Source organism: Anopheles coluzzii, chromosome 3 (assembly GCF_943734685.1).
Source record: "Anopheles coluzzii chromosome 3, AcolN3, whole genome shotgun sequence".
Taxonomy (NCBI): Eukaryota; Metazoa; Arthropoda; class Insecta; order Diptera; family Culicidae; genus Anopheles; species Anopheles coluzzii.
This window is the reverse complement of record NC_064671.1, coordinates 41,712,797-41,737,442: the sequence shown is the minus strand read 5'-3', so window position 1 is coordinate 41,737,442 and position 24,646 is coordinate 41,712,797. Positions and strand designations below refer to the sequence as shown.

At 43.4% G+C, this 24,646-nt stretch overlaps 2 protein-coding genes across 9 annotated transcripts in view; one reads left to right on the top strand and one right to left on the bottom strand.

The window, feature by feature from the left end:
• The window catches only part of LOC120959551 (angiotensin-converting enzyme), a 73,357-nt gene that overhangs the window by 35,986 nt on the left and 12,725 nt on the right, over positions 1 to 24,646 (bottom strand). The window lies entirely within an intron of this gene.
• LOC120959559 (uncharacterized) overlaps positions 1 to 24,646 on the top strand; it is a 47,974-nt gene that overhangs the window by 18,004 nt on the left and 5,324 nt on the right. For 2 of the 4 annotated variants that reach the window (XM_049609681.1, XM_049609680.1), the window contains exon 3: positions 11,912 to 12,193. In XM_049609681.1, the coding sequence (XP_049465638.1) occupies positions 11,912 to 12,193 (282 nt within the window). Of the gene's footprint in view, positions 1 to 10,533; positions 10,648 to 11,389; positions 13,153 to 24,646 lie in introns of those variants that run through there. The other 2 variants (XM_040383026.2, XM_049609679.1) reach the window with 2 other exon arrangements.

The window sequence follows — 24,646 nt, the reverse complement described above, 5'->3', positions numbered from 1 at the left end:
CACCCCTACCTTGCGAAAAGGGAGCAGCGGGCGAAAAATCGCATCTTGTAACACACGGGACACACTTGCGCGATGTTACGATCTGGTAGCATCTGATGCTGCCCACGATCATAGTTCTGCGCGGCACAGACACAGGTCTGCAGGAATGGAATGTACGGCAACGCACAGCGAAACAAGAAACCAAACGGAGTCAAAAACAAAAACTCGAGCAAACTGACTTAAAAACAAAAGTGAAGTAATAGGAGCACCCGAGCGGCTCCCGCAGGGAAGACACACACGCACGGTAAAGGGTGGCTGCAAAACGAGAGCGAAAGTTATGTTGCGTCGTTACAAACGATGCAATGAATGTGGGAAGGGGGACGGATAGCGGGGTGTGTGTGAGTATGTGTGTGCAGCGTCAGGTGTACGTGCATTGACGGCACCCGACAGCAGCAAGCGTCATCGATTGGAGGTGGTGGTTGCCTAATTGAGCGGCCGAGAGACAGCCAAGGTTAGCGGACGGCTTTGGTCGGATGGACCCAATTGGGCGCAACTAATGTGTCGCGCCGTTGGATCGAATGTCAGGTGCTTTCGTTTTAGATGGTACTGTGTTTGACCGTTTGATGATGTGTTTTGTAATTCTTGTCAGTTCATTTTTTAAAGTAATATTTTCCGTTCAAGCAATGCTTGTGGACATTAAATGAAAACAAAAACAACATTTTTACCTTCTTGATTATTTTAACTCATACAATTTTTCCCGTTCACAGAAGAATCGTTTGGCAGCCATCCGATAAAATATTCGAATTTTTGTTTTTATTCTTTGAACCGGCGTAGTTTTAGTGTGTCGTTTTGTGTTCTTATCTGTGTTATCCGAAAGTGTAGAAAATGTATGCTTGCGTATTCTTCTTCTTCTATTTGGCGTAACGTCCTACGCGGACATGCCGGGCTATATAGGCTTTCGAGACTTAATTCATTACCACGCAGCCGGATACTCAAATCCATGCTACGGGGTCCATTCTAGGCTTGAACCCGGTCCATTCCACCTTGGCTTGAACCCGGTCCAACCCAATTATCCATTCTAGGCTTGAACCCGTAACGGGTAAACGTTTTTTCTATTTTGTAAAATTGCAGTAGTTTTGATATTTGTTGAATCGTCTAATAACTAAGGAATGAATTTCAAGTTCACGGATTATCCAAATGAAATATACTAGAGAAGTTCTGTCAATTAATGATGGATAAAAGAACTTTTTTTTTAATTAGTAACATTTAACAAAAAGGCTTAATATTTCAGATCTTATGCTAGAAGCGAATAGTAATCCTTAAGTGTTTAGCAATGGTAAATGACAAAATTTTAAGAATAGAATCATGTATTGATTTGAAAAATCAGTCACAGCGGAAATATTTATGATCATGAGTTTCGAAGGATGCTTATTTGTTTTAAAATAAAAAAAAATCCTAAACATTTATTTCGGTATTCTAATTTTTACTAATACCTATACAAACCAATGCTAGGTTTGGCTTAAGCTTCGTGTTAGTCCTGCATTCTTTAAACCGTTGGGTCTAGTTCCAGTTTGATGGATTTCGAAGCATCGATCTGTTTTTTTTTTCATAAAAACAGCTTGTTTGGTCGTATCACTCCCAATCTGGTTTTTAAGAAATGTCTCAATAACATGGTTAATGATATGAGCGCAAATAAGAACTTTAAGTCAAACATGACTAACGCGTTGATGCTAGTGTATACAGGTTTCGGTGACTTGTTTTTACTATAAATACAAATCCTACAACTACGGATAGTTGTGGGAGACGGTCCGATTGGAAATCAATTCTATACTGCCTTGTAGTAGCCGACGCTATAGTTGAATAGCTCACATCAAATGCCCATGTATTTGTTTTCAGTTTAATGGATAAATTATTATAATAATTTAAACGAAATTGAGTTTCGAAGCCTACATTATTATGCAACATTTGAGCAATTTATCGATCGATTTTTTAATGAATTATAGTTCAATTATCAATTGAAAACAGAAATCAAAATTAATTAAAAAAATAAACTTTTTTTTTCATAATCGCAAGACTGAGTAGGGGTTTAAGCCCGTTTTATAGATGTCATTGACAGTTATAGTGACGATTAAGTGGTGACAATTAAAAAAAAAAACGATTAAAACAACGTCTCGAAGGTTTCCCTTACATGCATGGTATCTTTTTATAAATGGACAGTAGTTTACTTAATCGTGAGGTGTAAAAACACAACTTTTAACCAGTACGCATTTCCTCACTCAAAAACAAACACCATCTTTCGCGGCCAAGTCAAGTGCATTGCTGCAATTAAACTGAAATCGCTGCTTCATTTAAACGATGTCACGTCAACCTCATCGAAACCGACAACGCTCAACTCTCTCCACTTGCTTACCTTCCCCTTCTGCCAGACCCCTACGGTAACAGTGCCCTCCCGAGTTCCGCCTTGCCTTTCCCAGTGGCTTTTACGTGCATGCGTTAGGTAATTGAAAATGCAGATTGTATGCACTTGTCCGGGTCCTTGAGCGCACGCTGCTCAAAAAGAGGTTGTGATCCAATGGGTTTGTGTGGCAAAATAGAGCACCATTGCTTTCATCTCGCAAAACGAACCGGATAGACAAATGGATAAACAAATTAAATGCCACCGTGAATCGATTGAATTCCGCACACAAAGCATTACGAAATCTGCTGCCAAGTGCTTGTTCTTGGGCTGATTATTAAAAAGAAAACTTCTCCCATTCAACGGCGTTGCTGCACGATTTGGTGCAGCGGGGCCAGAAGGTCAGCGATGCATTCTGTTTGCGTCGCTGCACCTCCATTCATCTTGCTCCGCCAGGAAAGTGATGCTGCGTGTGTTGGAGATCGTATAATGAAAAGAGAATGCTTCGATTCGATTTATGTAATGAAAAGCGGAGTCCCTCTTGTCAGCCGGCCGCGTGATGTATAACACTGACCAGGCGCGAGCGATCGTCTGTCTACCTTGCTTCAGCCACTCTCCGCAAGGGACGGTTGAAAAGCGAAGAAACCTAATAAATATGTTTTACAGATCGGGAGGGCGTTAGGTGGGAAACAAATGTTAAATAAGCTATAAAGAGAATCGTTTTGTGGCGGACGCGTACTATAATTTAATCGCGGTGATAGTAAGGGAAAAGCAAACGCCTGCTTGATGCTATCTGTAATGGGTTTGCCGCTCGAACATGCTGTTAGTTTGCCAGCTTTGGGTGAGAATACTACCGCAGCATAATATTCAATAAGTCGTTTAGGAATGTTTAAAGCATTGTTAAATGCACTTTCTGCAACAAACGGTAGCCCATGATGAGAAATCTGTTCCATCGATTAATGCAGACCTTCACAGGGGTTTCAAGCATTCAAGTGCCCTCTTCCTCACACAGACAGTTAGATCATCCAAAATGCAACAATTTCCGAATCTGAAATTCATATCGCTCGTTGGATAGAATAAGCCTATTTGTGTTATTTCATCGCCAACAACACCCTCTAAAAAACCTTCAAATAAAGTCAGTTCAAAAATTAAATCAACATGTAACAGAAAACTACTTCCTCGTTGTCGTTCCGTACAACGATATTTTGTGTCGTCTCGCGGCGGATGCGGTTGATGGATTAGGCACACTGAGATAAGCTTGAGAGTCTTTGGGGGTAGAGTTTACGATCCAGAAAGAGACAACGCCGGCCATGAATGGTGTTCTCAGCGAAGCATGAAGAGATTCCAACTGTTAATAATCTTCCGTTTTTGTGTGCTTTGTTTGCGTTAGAGTTCTGTGCGTCTGAAAGTGTAAGTAAATTCTTGCCCGAGAGTTTTTCTTTGCAACAATTTTGTTAAATTTTTTAACAGGAAGTAAATGTCCGCATGGAAATTGCCCGATGTAATGTGAAAATAATGTAAAAAAATGGTAAAGTAAACTCGTTGAGTAAACTCATCATTTTAATCGCTTCAATACCTCTTTCACAAATAATCGATCGTCGCCGCTCAACCACGTCGAACTGTAAGTGGGGGATGAACACAACATCTAAATTAGTAATCATGACACAATTTTCGCTTCCCACTCCGCTACCCACTCATCTTCTCGCTCACCCGTCACCGTTCGCAGAGGATCTAGGGCGCTGTGAAAGGAAAAGTAAACAACACAACCCTTGTGGCGTTAGGGTTTAAATTAATCCACGCGATGCGTTGCAGGGCTTCCCTTAAGGATCGTACTGCACCTGCAACCGGAATGCATGAGCGCGCACACAGCCACACAATTTGCAAACGATGCAAATGCAGCGATACCTTCCCTCCGCCCAGCTCGATTGAGTCCGCATTGCATTAACGATTGCTCACCCTCCCGTCGCGCGAAGGAATTCCTCTTCTGGTAATTAGTTCGGCTTTACCCATGACCGTCACCGGAGCTTAGGAAAAGCTACTCGTGAGGAAAACCGCTTCACCTGCTGTACGGGCGGTCTTCACTAGTGTTGATTATGTCATCCTGTAGGCCACCTTGCGCAGTCCTTCTCTGGCCGGGGTGTGTTTGAGTGGGACAAAACGTAACACCCTTCGTTAAGGTGGAGGGTAGGATCAAGATGAGGCGGGTTGCCGGTGAAATGGTTGGAAAAATAGTTGGAAAATCTATGAAATTAACTCGATAAAAGAAATGCCCCAACCGGTATGAGGCAGTGCAGTCCGCCCGCCAATGGGGTGCCGATGGCGATGACGATAGGAAGGATGATTGATGGAGCGCGCTCAAGAGTTTATTTATTTCATTTCGTTTTGCTTTTGACCGTACCTCTCTTTTCCCGTTGAGGCATTTCTTTCACGTGCCTGCCGCTTTTTGCACGCGGCTTCTTCCAGTTCATCGTTGGAACGTGCCATACTGCCCGTTGTGCATAAAAACACGTTTGCAACGAGTGTTGTTGAGAAGGCTTACAGTAGGAAATTAAACCAACGAATGGATCGAGAAAACAATTTAGCCGATGTTTGGCTAATTTATGCAACCGCTGCATATGCTTCCAAATTTTGGTCTTGGCTGAGGTTTTATTTTTTCAGCATCATTGTAGCTCTCAACTCTAGAGACACATAGACGAAAGAAGAACTATATTTACATTCGGCTCGAATACAAAAAAACCTATACCTTCTACACCTATAATAAGCACCTAAAATATGGATAAAAAGTCCTTGCTGTTATTATTACCTGCACCGACACAGGCTCACCACCTTGACAGATGCCATTTTTTAACCCATACAACAATCTTAACTACACTGACCCACTTTGACCGCTCTGAGCTCTTGTTCGATCCAATTGAATCTTCCACCGGCACTATGTGAAAAGCATCCGATCGTCACGATCGCCACGAACTGCCAGCAAATGGGACGAGCGGTTTAGCGACACAACTCTGCTCGAGCCAGTTTCCGATTGCAATGTCACTGGCATGACAATTTCAACTCACTTCCATTAGGATGAAACACGAGCGTACGTACAGTCGGTGACAGTAAGCGAAAGTGTGAGTAGGCAAGCACTGATCGGTATGCCCGCAAATAAAAACGGCACGATAGCACTGTTCGCTGTGGCCTTGGTAGTCTGGTGCATCGTATGCAGGCCATTGCAGGTGGAATGGTTGTTGGGAGAGGGTGGGGTATTATTTTTATTTAATTTAACGCACCGTTTTATCGATTGCGGTGAGTACAATAATTGAACTAAGGTTTATTGAAATCCTATCGGGGGTTTCCCGTAGAAAGCGGTTTGGCTTTGTGAACTGAGCCGATTCCAATGGTAAAAAAAAAAACTTGTGAGCTCACCTTATACTTTCTTATCGCTATCGGTGTGCTTCTGCCGCACAATTACGAAGTCGGAAGAAAACCGACCAGCGAACGGTCGGGTTCGTCGCTTGCCGAACCGTTGAAGTCTTGCGATGCGCTCTCGATTGAGCGGGTGACGCTGTTTGGGGAAATGGTACGTACGCTCGCGTGGTCGCATCGTAACGCACTGACCAATGGAAGGAGGGCGGAAGAAGGAGAGTGTGAAACGCACGGAAAATGTTTGTTGTTTTCCCACCTCGCAAACCGGGTAGTTGTTTTTCCACCGCGCTGACCACCGCTGGTTGCGGTTATGTGGTCCCTGGGTGGCACCATATGGCACTTCACACGCGATGTAAACCGCAGCGACCGGTAGAGTGTGTAGGTTGATTGGTAGAGACCTCGTGCTTTTCGTGTGCAGTTTTTCCTACATGCTGGGAGAATTTTCCCACAAAAAAGCGCAAAAAAAACACTGCTTGCAACCAATGACGATACTCCATTCCGGGGTGGTGGTCATTCGCAAGCGTAACCCGGTTATTACCATTGAACCGAACGACCATCGACAACGCGACGTAAATCAACCAATTATGTGAGGCTTGTTGAGCTGGTTTCTTTGAGTTTTGGCTCGTTTCATTTTCATGAGTCTTCCGGTTTTGACCTGTGCTGCGTTACGTTGTAACATGTACTCGAAACCCAAAAAATAGCCCAGATAAAATCAAGCTTGCACTGAGGGCCTTACATAATTCAGAAAGAAGCTTGCGCCCAAGAACTGTTTAGATACAACGAAAAAGAACAGATTCATCCTCCAGTTCCATGCTTCAATGTTCTATATAACGCCCCTGAAATTCTCACCTTTACTTCCTCTTCCGCCTGACGAGACAATAGTGCAGAGATTAATTCCATTGAGAATGGGTGAGTGGAATTAATTAACCATTTAATACCCTATACACTGGTTGGTCTTCAACGAGTGCTATTGTCACTCAAAACTAACCGCTTAAAAAGTAAATAAATTGGCAGAGGGATTATACACTGGACTGTCTTTATTTGGAAAAATGTTAGGAATTAATGTGTACATTTTTCACACACCAACCCTTTTCTAGATGTAATATGAACACTTTTTAACGGCGTATTGTGTTATACCCAAACACAAGCAACTGTTATGAAAAAAAATCTTTGTAGCGGCAAGATTTAAACTAAATATATAACGGCTGCATTGGGTTGAACGGCAAACCAGTTGTTAGGTTTTATAAAATGCAAACATCCCTAAACAGTTATTTTGATTGCTAGCTTCTTTGCGTCTCAAAATTGCTCAACAAATAAGTAATTTAATCGAGCTTACGTGCCCACACAATTACCATTCCGATTAAATCGCCCAAACGCGTGCAATTATTAACACCCTGCCAAAAAGCCAGCAATCAATATTACGCAGGGCAACCGCCACTGTCCAAATAAGCTAAACAGTTTTATTTTCTATTTTCCACTGATGATCGAACACAACGATTCGCCTTGTAGCTCACAGCCCAACAGCCCCAAACACCGAAGGTCAGCTGTCGTTTTCATCTCTTGCTTTAGTGCCGATTTGTGATGCATTCGCGGCTGCCGAAAACGAATTCCGAAACCAAAGCCTTAAAGTGCAAAGCTGCAGGGATGTGTCGCAAGCACACCGTGTCTTTGCGGCCATTCCCGGTCCGTGCGGCAATTTCTGTGCCAGCTACCATGCAGCGTCCTCCAACGCGATACGCTCCACGCAGGATTATGCTTGCCTTCCCTGCCCTCACTTGTCAAAGAGCCCTCCAAAATAAAAAGAGAGCTAACCGATGGCGTCTTGTGACCTTGCCGACCGGAGGTGATCTGATGTGATCAGCACGATCAACTGGCGGGTTTTCACTCCCACTCTCCCGTTGTGTGGCAGGATGGAAGTACGGCTGAAGTGACACGAGCGCATGGTGCGAGATGATTTCTAATTTTCCAACACTTCCATCGGTTTCGTATTGCACGCGAGGACTGTAATGTAATAAAAAATAGACAATCGCACACGCTCGCACACACACACACACGTTCCTCCGCACTACAATACCTTTGGTGGAAAAGTGAACGAAAGTCTGGCAATGTTCGTCGAAATCGAGCGAAATTGGCAAACGCACTATCTTAAACAACACGGCCAAAACACACATCTGCTAGTTAGCTAATGAGCAGCTAAAGATTATCGGCGCAGCCGTAACATGAAGGCGATGTTTCGCGGCACTTGTACGACACATGTCGGTGCGTGGTGCTGGAATCGTCACACGAGTGCGGTTACGCTCATGGCTACGTGATGGCATCGTTTATCATACGCCGCAACCGATTGCAGTGCGGCGATAGTGAGCGAGCGGAAAGCACATTACTTGCCAAGGATTTTTAATTAGCTAGTACGGGGACGGGTGGTGTGATAATTTGAATGACGAATTAGGGGAATAAACCTGGAAAGCGTTACATGTGGCAGTGTCCTTTGGAGAGGTATTTTTTGGGTCGTTTACTTGGCCCGATGTTTCATTAACGGGGTTAAAAATAATTTTAAAAAATGTAAAAGCGATAATATTTAGCCTTAAATAGATTTTATATTTTCATGCACGAATCTAATCATAGCACTTTATGCATGAATGGTCGGAAATTGTTACTTTAAATTTTATACATATTTAATACTGTGTATTTATAACGATAATTAGATATAACGTTTTATAACTATAAAAGTTTGCGTAGCAAGTCCTTGTGGATTCTGTTGAGTAACAGTTTAACAGTCCTTTGCTTGGTTATATCATACCAATTTACTGCTGAATTTTGAACGAAAAACATTCATATCTTTTTACCCCTTCTTTATGAATCCACTGTTTAGTGAGTGACCCCACTTATAAATGGGGTGACCCCTTGAGGAGTGACCCCAAATTATCCTTGCTCAATGAGTTGAATTCATTCGAGTTACTCATTCGTTGTACGAAAAACTCGTTCTGCGGGGAGTTGTTTTTGTACATAATTTGTATGAAAAGTAAACAATTAATTCTAGTGTCAAAACAATTCAAGAACAAATTATTTTATTACAATCTAAACATGTAATAAATAATGCTCGCTTTATGTAAAACTCATGTTTTTCGATGATTTATTTTCGATTTAAATTGAATTGTTTCCATTATTTCCTTTACGCGTGAGAGGCACATACGAACCATTACCAATGGCACTCTTTTGCCATGTGCTTTTATTTCTACCGACACAAATGTTCGTGATACAAAACAAGGATTTATAATCAATATCTATCGGGATGTAAAAATAAACCAGATCCTAGATGATTCATTATACATTACTAGATTCAAGAAATATTGAGAAGTTATTTATGTTAGCTAAAGATTTTTCCGAATGTTCCAATGATTGTTTCTATCATAGAACCAGCAAATACTTTTTGAATGTACCACACATAAATAAAATTTTATCAATAATAAAAATTATTATGTGCATGCCTAGCGCCTTTCTATATTTATCTGTTGTACTATCTATATAACCTAGTAACTTATCATATCAAACTGTCATGTAGAGGGGCGATCCCGTGGTACAATCGTCAACTAAAATGGCTCAATAATAAGCCCGTCACGGGTTCAAGCCTAGAAAGGACCGTCTTTTCGTAGCAAGAACTGACAATCCAGCTGCATGGTACTGAATAAGTCTCGAAAGCATGTCCGCATCGGACGTTACTCCAAGCAGAAGAAAATATTAAAGTGTGAAAGGGTGTTGAGGAAGAATAACTGTATTGCTAAAGTTGTAATGATCTTTCACTGCTTATTTTGTTTTAACTAACGAACACATATGAGCAATAATAGAATTTGTTAAAAAATAGCTATTTGAACAGACTATGCTGCAACTCTATGCTGATGTCGAACTTAATATTTGAAAGATGCTGGAAATGTTTCTGCATAAAACCTTTTGCTCCTTATTTGTTTTATTGTACCTCAAATTAATAATTTATTGGCAAAGTTGAAGTCTTTTGAAAACCACGATCAAATAATCCGTCTCTGCTCACTATGCAAACAGTATCGCGAAAGGTTCTGTACCTACGATATGTTTGATTGAAAACTTTCCAAACATTCTGACCATCGTTAGCGTGTAGGCCAGTTTGTTAACAGCTCATTCTATTCACGTTTCACATCGATTCATAACCCTTTACTCGCCGACTGCACAGACCCGTGAAGCATTCTTCCGCTATTAGCAAGCTTCCGTCCACGGTACAAAGCAATGAACAACCCGAAAAACCAACAACCTCAGACAAATTTTGCAAGCTAAGAATAGACCCAAGAACGACAATGTCTTCTTCGCATAATTACCCAAACCTTCGGAATTGTTTCCGAAAAAGCGCTTCACCTCTGGCAAAAAGTTCAACGTACGTACACAAGGGAAGTTCTACCCATTTCAGAGCGCTTGGGCAAGGGTTTCGATAGTAGGATCACTACGTACCACTCACCATTCACAAACAACCGCACAGAGCGCAGTGGATTGAGTATCCGCTGGAGTGCCACCGGTGTACTAGTGAACACACTCTCCCGCCGCGCTGCGAGTTACCCCACATACCGACGGAAGAGTGGGGACACCCGGGTATGGGCCCGGTCGACCGAATCGCGATGCCACCGCGAAAAGCGCGCCCCCAGCAAGCCCTCAGCAAGCTGGAGGGGAGAGATACGCGAGTGAGTGAGAGTGTGGGCAACGCATAGTGTGTATCATAAAGTGGCTTTTGTATAAAAGACGTTTGCGACCCACCAACATCATCCAGTATCTTTTTGGACTCTGGTATTCCAGTATCCACCGTACAGTGAAGTACAGTTCGTAAGAGCATCACAATGAAGTCTCTGGTACGTGAGCATGAGTTTGGGTTTTGGGTAACATTCGCAGTGGCTTTAAGAGGCAATCAAATCATACGAAAGAATGGTGGCTAGTGTGCTCGTGTGTGGTTCGTGTCAGGACTCGAGGAAGTCATGTATAAAGTGAAATTCTCGTACTCGGATATGCATTCAAAATAATGCTAAAAACCGTAGTGTTTGATGGTCCAAAGCAAGGATATGTCCACTAAAAAAGACGTGTGCAGTAGTGCGAGCAACTTCGCCCCCTATATGTGTACACCCAGGCATCATATGCCAGAGTAATTTGCATGCAAACTGCAAATTGAAATCGCATTGGCACACTGTCGTAGTTCCGCGACTGGTTGGTGAAACGTGTTTGACTCCTTCGTGTACATACATCGGGTCGAACCTCACTTTCGCAGGGATCTTTTTGTTTTTTGCTGCCGTTGCTTCAAACCCGTGCCTTCAAACAAGTGAAAACTAGTCCACTCCCTGAATGTGGCAGGCTTGGGGTAGTGGGTTTAGTATGATCACTTCCGCGACGTCTAATCGATAGGAAATTAATGGAAATGATAAAAAGAGGTGGAAATTGATTCACGGTTCCGTAACGGCTCTCGGCATCTCGAAAAGTCGTTTAGCTTATCGTGACGGTCGCTTTCGATGGAAAAGTTCGCGCGGCTGCCGATGTGCTTGTTTGCAATTCATATCTAACGCATAATGTGTGCGCTTGTCATTCCCTTTCCCCCTCTACCAGGTGTTGTTGGGTTTGGCCACCCTACTGGTCTTGAGTTCGGCGGCCGAGGAGAAGCAGCAGTCTGCGGCCCCAGAAGCGAAACCAGCAGCGGAGGGCGAAAAGCGCCACGATAAGCGTGGTCTGTTCGAGCACGACTTCGGTGGACATGATTTCAGCGGCCATCATTTCGAATCGTACGCCCATGGCCACCATTATGATCTGCATCCGCACCACGAGAAGACGCTGACCGTCGTCAAGAAGGTCCCGGTCCCGTACCCAGTGGAGAAGCACATCCCAGTGCCAGTGGAGAAGCATGTGCCCGTCCCGGTGAAGGTTGGAGTGCCGAAGCCCTACCCAGTCTACAAGACTGTCCACTACCCGGTCAAGGAGATCGTCAAGGTGCCAGTGCACGTCCCAGCCCCGTACCCGGTTGAGAAGAAGGTCCCGTACCCAGTCCACGTTCCGTACGATCGTCCCGTCCCGGTCAAGGTGTACGTGCCCGCTCCCTACCCAGTCGAGAAGAAGGTCCATGTCCCGGTGAAGGTCCATGTCCCAGCTCCGTACCCAGTTGAGAAGAAGGTCCCGTACCCGGTCAAGGTCCCAGTGCACGTTGAGAAGCCGTACCCAGTTGAGAAGATCGTCCACTACCCAGTCCATGTGCCAGTCGATCGCCCAGTTCCGGTCCATGTTGAGAAGCCAGTCCCGGTCCCGGTGGAGAAGCCAGTGCCGTATGAGGTCATCAAGAAGGTCCCGTACCCAGTGCATGTCCCGTACGATCGCCCCGTGCCAGTGCACGTTGAGAAGCCCGTCCCAGTCCCGGTGAAGGTGCCAGTTCCGCAGCCCTACCCAGTGTACAAGCACATCCCGGTCCCGGTCGAGAAGCACGTGCCCTACCCAGTGAAGGTTCCGGTTGAGCGTCCAGTGCCGTACACCATCGAGAAGCACATCCCTTATGAGGTCGAGAAACCAGTGCCGTACCCGGTCAAGGTCCCGGTCCATGTCCCAGTGCACCACCATCACGAGCACGAACATGTCGAGTACGAACACCACCATCACTAGAGATAGCACGCATTAGCATTGTGATAACCATAGGAATACCCTTCTCCCTTCCTTCCCACGACAATTGAAACCTCCATCCCAACTTCCTTTAAGAAGAAGCAGCAGAAGAAGAACAAAAAACGACTCCCAAGTTACCTCCCGGTTAATGTCCGGTTACGTAATAGCTAAGTGAATTCACCAACCCCATGACACAAAACATGCCACACCATTCACAACTAACAAAACACAACAACAAACGAGACACAAATTAACCGTCCAAAACCGTCCAATTTTTTCATACTCACTCGATGAGTGGTATCGATCGTCGATTTCAGCTCGATTGATAAGCATAATGTTAGTGTGTGGTAGCAACGCATACATGCAAATACTGTATCAGCATGTGGTGACGCAGAGAGACAGTTAGAGCGAGAGAGAGAAAACGAGAGAAAGAATGAGAAAGATGATGAAACATTTCATAATTTCTTCGTCAAAATCTCAACACATCAAACTTTAAATGCGAAACGCGCGCCCGCGCTAGCAAAACGCGGTCAGACAACGAACCCGATTCGAAACCCCGAAATGCCTGACAATTGTTAGGATTGTTGCCCGGTTCGAGAGCGAAGAGGAGTGTGTTATGCTATGGTCGAAAAGACTTAACCAATATGAAAGCTACGATGAAAGCGGAAGAAGTAATAAAACGAAAAGTCGAATAAAAAAAATGAAAATAAAATCATTGTTGAAACCAAGTCGTCTCCAGCCTTTCTGGTGTGTGTGTTTATTGTTATTTTAATTGGTTTCCGAAAAGTTATGCCATTTTTAAATCTGGGTCAAGCAAGGAGGGATTAATTCATTCATTCATTCAAAAGAAATTTAAAAAGATGTTGCAGAAATGTTAAAGAAATGTTAAAGCTTATAATAGCGTAGCTGTTGCTTTGAAAATACTTCTTTAAAATACAACAAGATGCGAGTTTTATGCGGCTTGTATTCAATTAAAGCTGCTATTAATATTTACTCAAGACCAGTAGGTCACTATTGTTGGTTCCACACACCGAGGGCAAGGGTTTCCATTTACCAAAAGGCAAACCCACAGGCCCGTTCTCTCGACACTTAGCGAAGGCTCAGAATCACCTTCGTTTTTGATCCTTGCAGTCGATTGTTTCATCATTTAGCTCCACTTAAACCTATGATCGACAGATTGCATGCATGATTCAGTGCGGTTTGAAAGAAATGGTTGAGCAATCCTAAACCACAGAGACCTTGCACCATCCGCGAGCCCTGGCAAACAACGGAAGGCACCCGTTCCGAGCCCGCCTGCAGACTCACATGCACGTTCTCATACAGTGTTTCGATCCAGTTTCAGATCGATCTCCGCCAACGATCGCAATTAAACGTCACCGCGGTGTTGCGCTAGCTTTTCCTTTCCGTTCCACCGTATGCAAGCAAGCACCGCCGTGCTAGAATCACGATTTCGTAACGCATTCTCCGTGCGACCCCGCAAGTCGCCAGGTGCCTGCCCTGGTCCGGCTGGCTCGCCACAACATGTGTACCATTATGCTCACGATTTAGCATGTTGTGCTGAAGAAATATGGCTTCCTGGCCGCCGGTGCTCCGGCAGGCCCACTGGGACGGCTACCACTCCATCACGATTCACACGACACACAGCGGTGTGACATCAGAACAACGAGGAGCGTTTCCCTTTCCACTTTCGTGGCTGATCGATTCCTTTCGATTTCATCGGAAAGGAAAAAACAATGTACTATTCTTAGTGTGCTACTGCAGGCTACATGTGGTGATCTTTTGGAGGGTGAATTGGAGAATCCTAGTGTAGTCTAGTCGGAGTGTAGCGTCTAGTCGTGTTTGTAAGAGTTTGAAAGGAAAACATTAGAACGTGACTCTGTCTATGCTGGACTGTGTTGATGTTGGAGGTGAATTGATGGGAGGTGATGAAAAAAGCCAATGTGAAGCAGCTCTGTTACCTTGACTAGAAACTGGTTCATCTTGTTCTGGTCATTTCCACACGTCTGGTAATTTATGGTCCAAGATGTTGTGATCGTGGACACATTTCTAGGCATTAGTGCAATTATTTCGTTGTATGTTGGATTGTTGGAATAAGAAACATTATAAATTTTTCATTCATTTATTTTTATTATTAAACTCGAAGAAAATTATGTTGAAAATTAAACATTCTTGAGTAAACCCCGATTTTGGTTTGTATAAAAAAACACCATTTATTTAACTGGGACTATGTTTCAAGGGGAAAAATGCAATGCTTAGGTAATACTAATTTATTAGATGATGAATGCACGTGGTAAAATACTGTATTTGCTTATATCTCAAAAGAAAATTTTATTTGATTAAAGAGAGTGAATAAAATAAATTATAAATCTTATTTAAACTAACCATCATATTCGTTTCTCGCCTAAAAAATTGCGTATTGCGTCGGGTTAGCAACGTCTTTCTAATTGAACTAATAAAACGTTTGGTTGCTCACGTGCTCCAATTCAAATTTGAAAGCTGAGTGAAATATTTCATAGCAAAAATTTCATTGCATCTAACGCATTGCGGATTGCATACATTCAGGCTACTTAGTTCATATTTAGCACAATACTTGGAGAAAGTACAGTGATGACAAATTTAAAACTGAATTTATATTTTATAACTAAGCGGAAACCAAAAGATTCAACTTATTCCCATTAAAAGATAATAGTTTTCTAATGTATTTTCTTTTTTTCAACTAGTTTTTCAACCGGCATTTCGACTCGCTTGAAACATTGTGAAATCCTTGATTAGTGATTGTAAGTATAAAAAAGAATAAATTGTTGGTAAAATTGATGTTTAAAAATGGAAAACACTCTAGTGTTGCATTTCACCAACCTAAAAAGGTATCTTGCGAAAATGTCTTTCAAAAAACGTTTAGAATTAAAATCCAAAAATCCAGAATTAAAAAGAGATGTGTCTAAATATACACGTTTGCATTTTTTTCAATTCTGGAAAAAATGGTTGCAAGATTGGTAGTGTGATAGTTTGAATTTAAATTTATTAAATAATTAAACAAACTCTAACAATTATCGTACATTATGTGCAAGCCTAATTCATCTACTCAAACCCAATTACGTCCGCTGGACTGCAGCAATACTGGCCAGGAGAAGTGACTAGTAAGCTGGAAAAGGTACCAGCGTTGATGAAAACCATCTGAGTCATTTGCATCTGCGCCACGGTCTCTGCTTCTCCCTGTCTCCCTATCGTGTTTGCTCCGTATCTCGCACACTCTGCCATGCCATCGTCCAGTGCGGTATGCGATCATATTTACCTATGATCACTCGATGGTAATTGCATAATTTATGATCACTGCCGCAAGATTGTATTTCACGCCAGCACCATACGTGCGGCGGTGCGCGGATCGATCGGTACCGGGGCGATTGATTGATGGGCGTTATTTAGAGGACTCGTGTCATTATTACAGATAGCATTTTACCTTGAAGCGAATCGATCGTCAGCCCGGTTTGGTGGAAAATGTTTTTCTTAGTTTAAAGCAAAGCGTTCCACAGAACGAACGACGAGTCCTCTCGTTCGAGCCTGATCTGCATGTGCACGGCAGCTTGAGCGAGTGCAACGGGCATTTGGATTGCACGGGAGAGCGTTTTCCTGCTGGACGGCTGTTACAATCGCTCGGTAAACACATATGCAACGTGAATCGATGCAAAAACCACAACCTTCGTACGGGATGAAAGTGAATGAACGAGTAGAAAGATCGCACACGCGGTAGCACAGCATTAAAAACATGCCAGCACTGTTGTGGTGGGGTTTGTTTGTTCGTATTTGTAATAATGACTGCATTCGCACACAACAGAGATCAGAAAAAAACCGGGGCGCCATCAGCCATCACTCTCCTTCCAGACCACCCCAAACCGTCCTCCTATAATTCGCACGCGGGGCAGCTGGATGATATAATCGAACATTTAGAAGAGCACATAATTGTCTAGCTTGCCGTCAGGTTGTCAGATTGGGCGTCACTAATCGATACCGAGGCCGGGCAAGTGTTTGCAGCTCCAGAAAAGGATTACGAGCCCAAAAACGAAGCTCTCGCGCCGTACCAGTTCGCACTTTTGCATGGGTTTTGTTTCACACCGGAGGGGCCATTCTGTGGAATGGGGTCGATCCGCTGGTCGGCATGATCCCGGTGTGCGGTAGCTTCGGTTTGTTGCTGCACCTTACTCTCTCTCTCTCTCTCTCTCTCTCTCTCTCCCTCTCTCTCTCTCTCCCTCCTCTTTTGATGCATTGTGTGTAAGCGTGTGGGGAGATTTCGCAATGAGCGGTTGGATTTGTTGTGCAGCGTGGAAAAGGAAAAAAAATGGAACGAATCGAGAACGGTTACGGTTGTAAAATTTCCTTTTCACCATTAAGAATCTTGTTTGACGATTGCACCCTCCTGCCCGTCTATGGTTCGTCTTTCTCCTCTCTTTGATGCAATGCCCAGTTGCCGTTCGGCAGGACGGGTTCAAACCCGTACTCTATGGGGAGGCACACTGCTTAAGCGAGAGTGCAAGCCAAATGACCACCCGGGACGGGACGGGTTCGCAGTTCGCGAATCGTTAGATAATTTTGTGTATGATCTCTGGCGCAGGTGCCTTGGCTTATGTAACGGTGCTCCTGCACCGGTGAGCAAGTACGGACCGCGTGTGTATGCATACCCGGTCTCTTGATGCACACTCGAGCGTAAATGACGTTGCGAGCGTTTGGGGCGAAAGAAAAAAAAAGGATACCGAATGGATGCGTGAGAATGGCATACAATGTCACTGGTGCGATGGAGCGTGTCGGATTGTGGGACGTTTCGCTGAGACAGTCACTAATTGGGACCTGGGCAAATGTAGATCATGGTGTGAAGAATTGGGCAAGAACTGTAAGGGCGTTTAGCAAGTGATGTCGTTTGAGCTAATTGCGTAAGATATCTCATCAAGTGCGTTAAGCAGCAAGTGTACTAAGAGATCAATTGTTAATGAATTGTTTTATGAATGCAGCACATTTTGTGATTCAGTTTGTAATATTTAATTTATCGTATTCCTATTCTATCGAATCATATTGATCAAATCGGGCTGTAGCTAGTAGCCAGCTGGAGCGTATAATTTTTGAATTTGTAATCCAAAATTGATTGCATAGCGTTTGATGAAATGTTGATGGAATTGTTGAAATGTTGTAAACAAATGTAGTTTACAAAAAGTTTTTGGTAATACTTTAATTTTTGAAAAAAAAAAAACATTTAAGTGTATAAAAACTCAAAAATTTATTTAAAAAAAATCCCAACATCTGTACAAAAATGACATGGCCATCCTTTCAATGGTTTCCTTCAGCAAGACTCTTTACAATTAAATTACCGCACAATGATGTCACGGTAAAATTAGAAACACACACACAGCACGTCGAAAAATAATAGACAAAGATCTCGCTAATCAGTGGATAGCTTGGTTGTCTCAAAATAAATTTGGCAGACACTGTCCTGACTGCACATTTCGAGCAGCTTTAAGACTGAGTCTCAAGTAAGTCATTTTAAAAATTCACATCAAAGTCAAATATGTTGCAAATTATGAAAAATGAAGAGATCTTCGCTATTACGCGTTGCTGCTTTGATTTTTTTAATTATGCTAGGTTTAATTAAAATATAATTAATTTCTAAAAAATATTCTTTGAAAACATCAAACAAAAGCTCCAATCAACAATGTTAACCAAATACTATAGTCTAAATTGCATTTCAGTTGCTCAACACTGTACATGCGTTATGTAACGGACGTTTCCTCTGAACGCCCACTTTTATCTGTTCGAGCATGGCAGCTGTTTGATAAGCTGCACAGATCCACCGACAGCAGGAAATTCGACAATGTGCGAAAAACCGGCCCCACCCATTTATCATTACGTACCCGTAATTCGCTACACTCCATTCGCTGTTTCATTCTCTCGAATGTATGTGTGGCCTCATTTTGCACACATACACAAACACATCTATTTTTCGCACTCACCGATGCCTACACGAAAGCCAATACAGTTTTCCTGCTCATTATGGTAAAACGAACGAAATGCCACCGGGCCTTTTCCCCTAACCGTTTTTTTATCGTGTTGGGTGGATAAGACCGATCGGATCGGACATTGTTTGGCGCGAGAATTAACTAACTTTCTTGCCACAGGACTTTCCCGCCTGTCGTTTACCCATAAAGCCGGCTAATGAATTCGATAGTTGAACGAATTTCACCAAACGCATTGATCGAATGAAAGACGCCGATTTCCTGTCTCAAGTTTGCACCACCGCCTCGCTACGCAAGCGGCAAATATTGCACCGTCGTTGTAATGTGCTCTGTGGGTGTGTGTGTGTGTGCGCAAATGTTTTTCGATTTTCCTTCGCTTTTCTTTTAATCGGCCGTGGTTTAATTTATAGCAGGTGCGGCGGTGCAGTCGTGCGATAACGAAAAAATGGGTGGTCGAAACTGACTAGACGGGGCCTATTTTCCTCCATAAAATCAGCCACTAAATCCAAAATCACGGGCCTTACCAGCGAGTTGGCCGGAGCATCTTCGCTAGCTGCTCACCCGTTCGAGGTGTAAAGCGAACAACAGCGAAAACTATGTTACTCCGTTGACAGGGCAGCTAAGAGCTTGAGAAAGGCAGCAAAAGCGGGGTCGCCAGTAGTGGTGGAGGAGGAATAGGAGGAAAAATAATAAATTTAATTGACTTGCGATGCGTTGCGTGAGTTGCTTACATCGAATCGAAAAGTGTGCTTCGACAATTTGTGCAGATACAATCGTGCAGTCACTTGAGTAAGTTGAAGGAAAAGAGATGGGACAAGATGCGCTGCGGAAAGGTGGTGGCAATGGAATAGAGTGGGAGGGAAAAGGCTTTTTGCTTTTTTTTTTGGTTTTGCTTCGTCGGCCTACAAGGGATGTCCATCGTCAAGGCAACAACCGTTCGAAAAAGAGTTACTAATTCTTACGGACAATCGATGCTGACCGTGGTGTAGTGATGAGTGTGGAAGCATCATCTATCTGCATCGAGCAGCTAAACCGCTCAACCGTAGCAAGTGAAATTTTATACTGACCTCTGTCAAGGAGACTGTTGATTGGGCTATAATCTACCGGATGATTTTTTGAGGATTTTTGTTTCTTCTATGTTTTTACTCAAATATGTTAAGGGTTAAAACGATGTTTGGGCAAAGCAAACCATTTTTTGACAGCTATTTAATAAAATCTATTTTTTTAAATCACTTACAAAATTGCATTCCAATTTCCTGCACAAATTCTCCACTCAGTCAGCTAAAGGATTGTTGTTGCGGTCATTGTTTTATGTAATGATGTGAGGGGGCATAAATTCGGTCACTCAATTTTTGAGCGAAAACAAACAAACAGAAAAGAAACCGCGAGCGGAAACCACATTACTCAACCGCATCAACCGCGTGTGTGCACGTGCGGGTGTGCTGTGGGATTTGATGTGTACCAAGTGCATCCGTACAGGGACAACGGTCGTATAGCGGAGGTGCTACATTTCACTCATTGATCGGATGACCCACACAAGGCTGTCCCGCACCGACATTTGAAGGACTTGTGGAGAGGAAATTCGTAACAAATCTTTTATTGAATCACACAAAGAAAAACAAGGTGCTGCAGCGATCATTGGCACAAAGCATTGGCGCCGAAAATCTGGCGTAAAGAAATTAAAGCTTTGTGGTGGTACTATTTTTTTATATCACTCTCCCTTTTTTACATTCTACGCTGGCATTTGTTGCAAAACCTCAAATCGCATCCAAAACGCTGTCAATCATCGACCACGCCACGATGCTACACAACAACCCACCATAATCCCTTTTTGTTTACGTAAGCCCAAATAATAGTAAACATTGGCCTACAGCCGCCGCGTCGAAACGAAAGACTTCAATGCCCGGGTCGCAACACATGCCACCCGAAAAGCGACGAACCCTACCCAATTCATCAAGTCGGTGGGTCGCCGGTGGTTCCATTTCATGCCATTGCTCCAAATACTGATCGACCTAGTTTTTTGGTGTGTGTTTATTTTCTATCTCATCTCAGCTAGCGTTCCCAACGGCGCTAAGCACGGCACTAGGCACTAAGCAAAGGGAGGGAGGACAGACTTTGCAAACACGGTGCCGCGCCGTTCGTCATGTCGGGTGGGCTTTATGCTACAGATCAAACCTCTCTAGTGTCGTGTGCTCACAGCTTCCAATCCACTATTTCCCCGAGGCAATTGAGGCTAGGGAAGGTTTGACGACAACTCTTCGCAGCAGCCGATGCCGTTGAAACGTGAAACGTAGCTTCAGTGCCGTTCGGGCTCTTACCATCTTATCGATTAGTAGCTTCACAGTCCCTTCCGGTGCGGCACGGGTGAGAGATGTATCACAGTGATGGGTGGATTGTGCAGCTCATGAGCAAATAAAAACACATAAAAAAATCGAGTTTAAAACAAAAAAGTAAGAAAAAACACAATTTAGAGCAGATCTAAACAATTTATCTACGTCCTTACATACTATGCCTTCTCCTTTGCACGCACTCAACACTCTGGTTTATGGAATTGCATGGTAGGAATGCATTTTTTCCGCCACTTCTATTCGCCCACCGTGAAAAGTGAAAGCATAGCAGGTCAACGCCATTTGGCCAACTTACCTAGTGTCCGGCCCGGTCGTACGTCGCACGCGTGCCCTACCACTTGGGCGCACGTTCATTATGACTTCATGGCTTCATGATGCCCCCTCCCTTGCCATCTCGATAGTCTCCCCAACATGATAGCACGCCAGCGATTGACCTACGGCCGACGGTAGCATAATGTGTGCCAGCGTCTTATTTTTTGCGTCGATTTTCTCACTGTTGGGCCACAGTGCGGCCTCGAAAAAAAAAAAAAACAATACTGATCTTGCAGGCAAAAAGACGCTTCGTCGACAAGGGAGATGAGGTGGGCAGTACAACAAAATATGTATTGCAAGAAGTAACCACACTAGCGCCGTCCTGCAATAGCCCCTCCGGGCCGGCGGATGGCCGCATGCTGTGCGTGCGCCCTCCAGGACGGATGGGAAAGGTATAAAGCCATTAGGCGTGCGGGGCAATGAAGAGTGTTTGGCTGGCCGAGCCTGGGGCAAAGTGGATGTACAAAAAAGAAGAAGGAGGTGGAGAAGTAACAAAAAGTGCAGAAGCAGAAACGCAACCACAACAACGACCACCGTTTGCAGCAGAAATGAAGAAAAGGAAAATACGCTTCGGCATTGTTGCATAATAAAAATCTATCATCAAGACCCATAACCGTATAACCTATATCTTGCTAATTAATCGTGCAAAGGGACACACAGACGGCAAGGCACTGGTGATGAAAAGACAGAATGTGTGAAAGCTCACTTAAAATGTACGGTAAATTGTGTGTGCAATCAGACAAATTATTAAATTCACGTAGCAGCACAAATACACAAAACGCGACCTGCAACCGTGTTGGAAATTGTTCAATTTTAGCTCCCTATTAGGTCGGCTTTGCGCGTGTTCAGGTGTTGGTTTTTCGCTGGAGATGATATGGGAAATGTTTCGTGGGCAATGTTTCACTCCACTGTACCTCTATTGTTCTGCAACGCCAGACCGGTGTGCATTAGGGTTTAATTCTTCACTTTAGCTGTCGTCAGATGCAACTAATTGCGTGATGGTTTCGTTGTTGTTTTTGACACTCATCGCGAGCATTAGTATTAGGCAGCCTAGACATGGGAGCTTTTGGTAACGCATATTATTTTTCTTCTTTTTATCTGACTGCCAGTAAGAAATCTCAATTATGGTTGAAGCGATACAATTGGGTTTGTTGAAAAGTTGCTGCCGTTTTAAAGATACATACATCTGTGTCTGCAAAAATAGACACACCATTCGAACGTGTTTGCTTTGTCTTGGGAGGATGATCTGGGTGAGATTTGAAATTATGTTCAATATGATCAATCTAGACTCAATACAGACTAGTACAATAAATAGTAGAGTTATGAAGAGTTTAGCATTGGAAACTATTATATTTTAATAATAAAGGGCTAATATTACCAAAGCGGCAATATGTGTTGTCTCTAATTAACGCTATCGCCTCTTATGAGTTGATGATGATCAAAGACTTTTTATCTATTTATTTATTTATTCAAATTCAGTAATAGTTTCGAATTTCCCTTAAAATTTCAATCTATTGCAAATGGTTGACTGACCGCCAGATATTTAAGATTATTCATATGATTTCTATTAATAAATACCAAAAAAGAAGATTACAAATAAAAATACTTCTCATTTATTTGGGAGTTTTAACCCATGGTAAAATAAATCCATAAAAAATCCTACACAACTCCATCACATTTGTGACATCCTACAGATAAAATTCTCACTACACTCAACACATAAAGAAAATATACTATCTCTCTGTAACAGATCTTGACACAAGTTGTCTTTGGAGCACACATCAAGCTCTCCACCTTCAAGTCAACCATCACATTTCTACCGACTGCTCCATGCAAAGGCGTTGCGGGGTAGCACGAAGTATTCCATCAACAGCGCCAGCAGCGAAACACAATAGTAATTATGATGATTTATGTGACACCTCTGATGGGCTGCACCGAGTAATGATGCTTCGCCATGCATCGATCGACATCTGTGCGCCCGTCCCATGCAATTCGGAGTATGGTGCAGCAAACACAGCGCAACATGACGCGAACCATACTCGACCAATGCAGCCGTGTGAGATAATCGAATCAAATAAACATACATTCTGCTCGGTGGAGGTATGTCACAGGGTGAACTATGTCGGTCGGTTGATGGCAGCGTAGCGTAACCAAAAAAAAGTATGAATTTTAACACCGCTGTGTATTATGAGATTTAAAGATTTTTATCAACATCCACCCACGGAATCCTGCTTCCTGCCCATGGATGCTATCACTGTTGTATCACCGATGATGGTCGAAAATCAAGCTACTTTATCAAGCAACCTCTTTGACTCCCATGAATTACATGACGATGTAAGCGTGTGTTAACCGAACAACACGCATAACCTCAACAGCGATTACCGTCGAACCATTCGGCCCGCATGCATGTTTGGTTTGCTCGCCCAAAATTGCACCTTAAATCAATTACGCTTTCTTAGTGATGCTGTTGCGGCTGTTCAGGTCCATAACACATTAACCATAGTATGCTGGTTGCAAGCTAGATTATTACTAAACTTCCGTAGGATTTAGCCGTCCTGTGGTACTAGCCGAGGTCCGGTTCGTTGACACGCGTGTATTGGGCGGAAAAGGTAACTCACCACGAGCAACAATGCTAGCAACAAATACGCACACAAACGTGCACGCTCGCGCTCGTTGGCAGGCAGTCGCGGAAAACTGTAGGCAGTTTGCCAATTTTTTTGTAGTTGCATTTTATTTTTTTTTCGCCATCTTGGTTCCACCCCTAACACACACACAGACATACACATATTGACTTGGCTTCCTATTTACTCGCAAATCGTAGGTTTTTTTGCTCTTCTGCTACCGTTCCTTATGTACCTTGCAAGGCTCGATCGGCAAATCGATTGCATACATCACCGGTGGATACATTGGTCGCATCAGCTAGCCGCGTGCGGTACGGGCTTTTACACATTTCTCTTTATTGTTGTACTTTTACTTAACTTTATCGAAGGGAAAAGAGAGAGAGATGGATGATTATTTTACTTTACTTTACTCCACAGCGTCGTAAAAAAAGTAACCATTTTAGATCGGTTGGCAGCACTACACTCTGTTTCAGCTCGTTGTTTGCTTGCCTTTCTTTTATTTTGCAAAACCTCAGCCATATTTTCGCCATTAATTTATCTATATATAATTTACTCCATACAGCATTAGTTTGGTTCTTTTTTCTGTGTTCTTTTTCTTCGCGCCAGACGTCTAATTGCCGGCAGGTTTGTGTAAGCCGCATCGTTTTTCGGCCTGCTAGGGCGATCCTCCCGAAAAGAGTGTTTCACCAACCGACCAAAGCCCACCGCGCTAGGGGACGCACGTTTCTTTGATCGAAAGCTAGTGATTGCATTAAACGCTGCGACTGGCGCTGGTGGTACGCGCTGCTCGCTCGTTGGAGACGGGGGTTTTCCAACCGTCCAACGTTTCGGAAGGCCGTTAGCTTTCCTGCAATCTCGCCGGTTGCGGAAAGCAATAGAATTCATAATCCAAGACGGATGCGCTCGGCCGAAGGCAAACGCGCAACCAGCAAAAACACACTACAA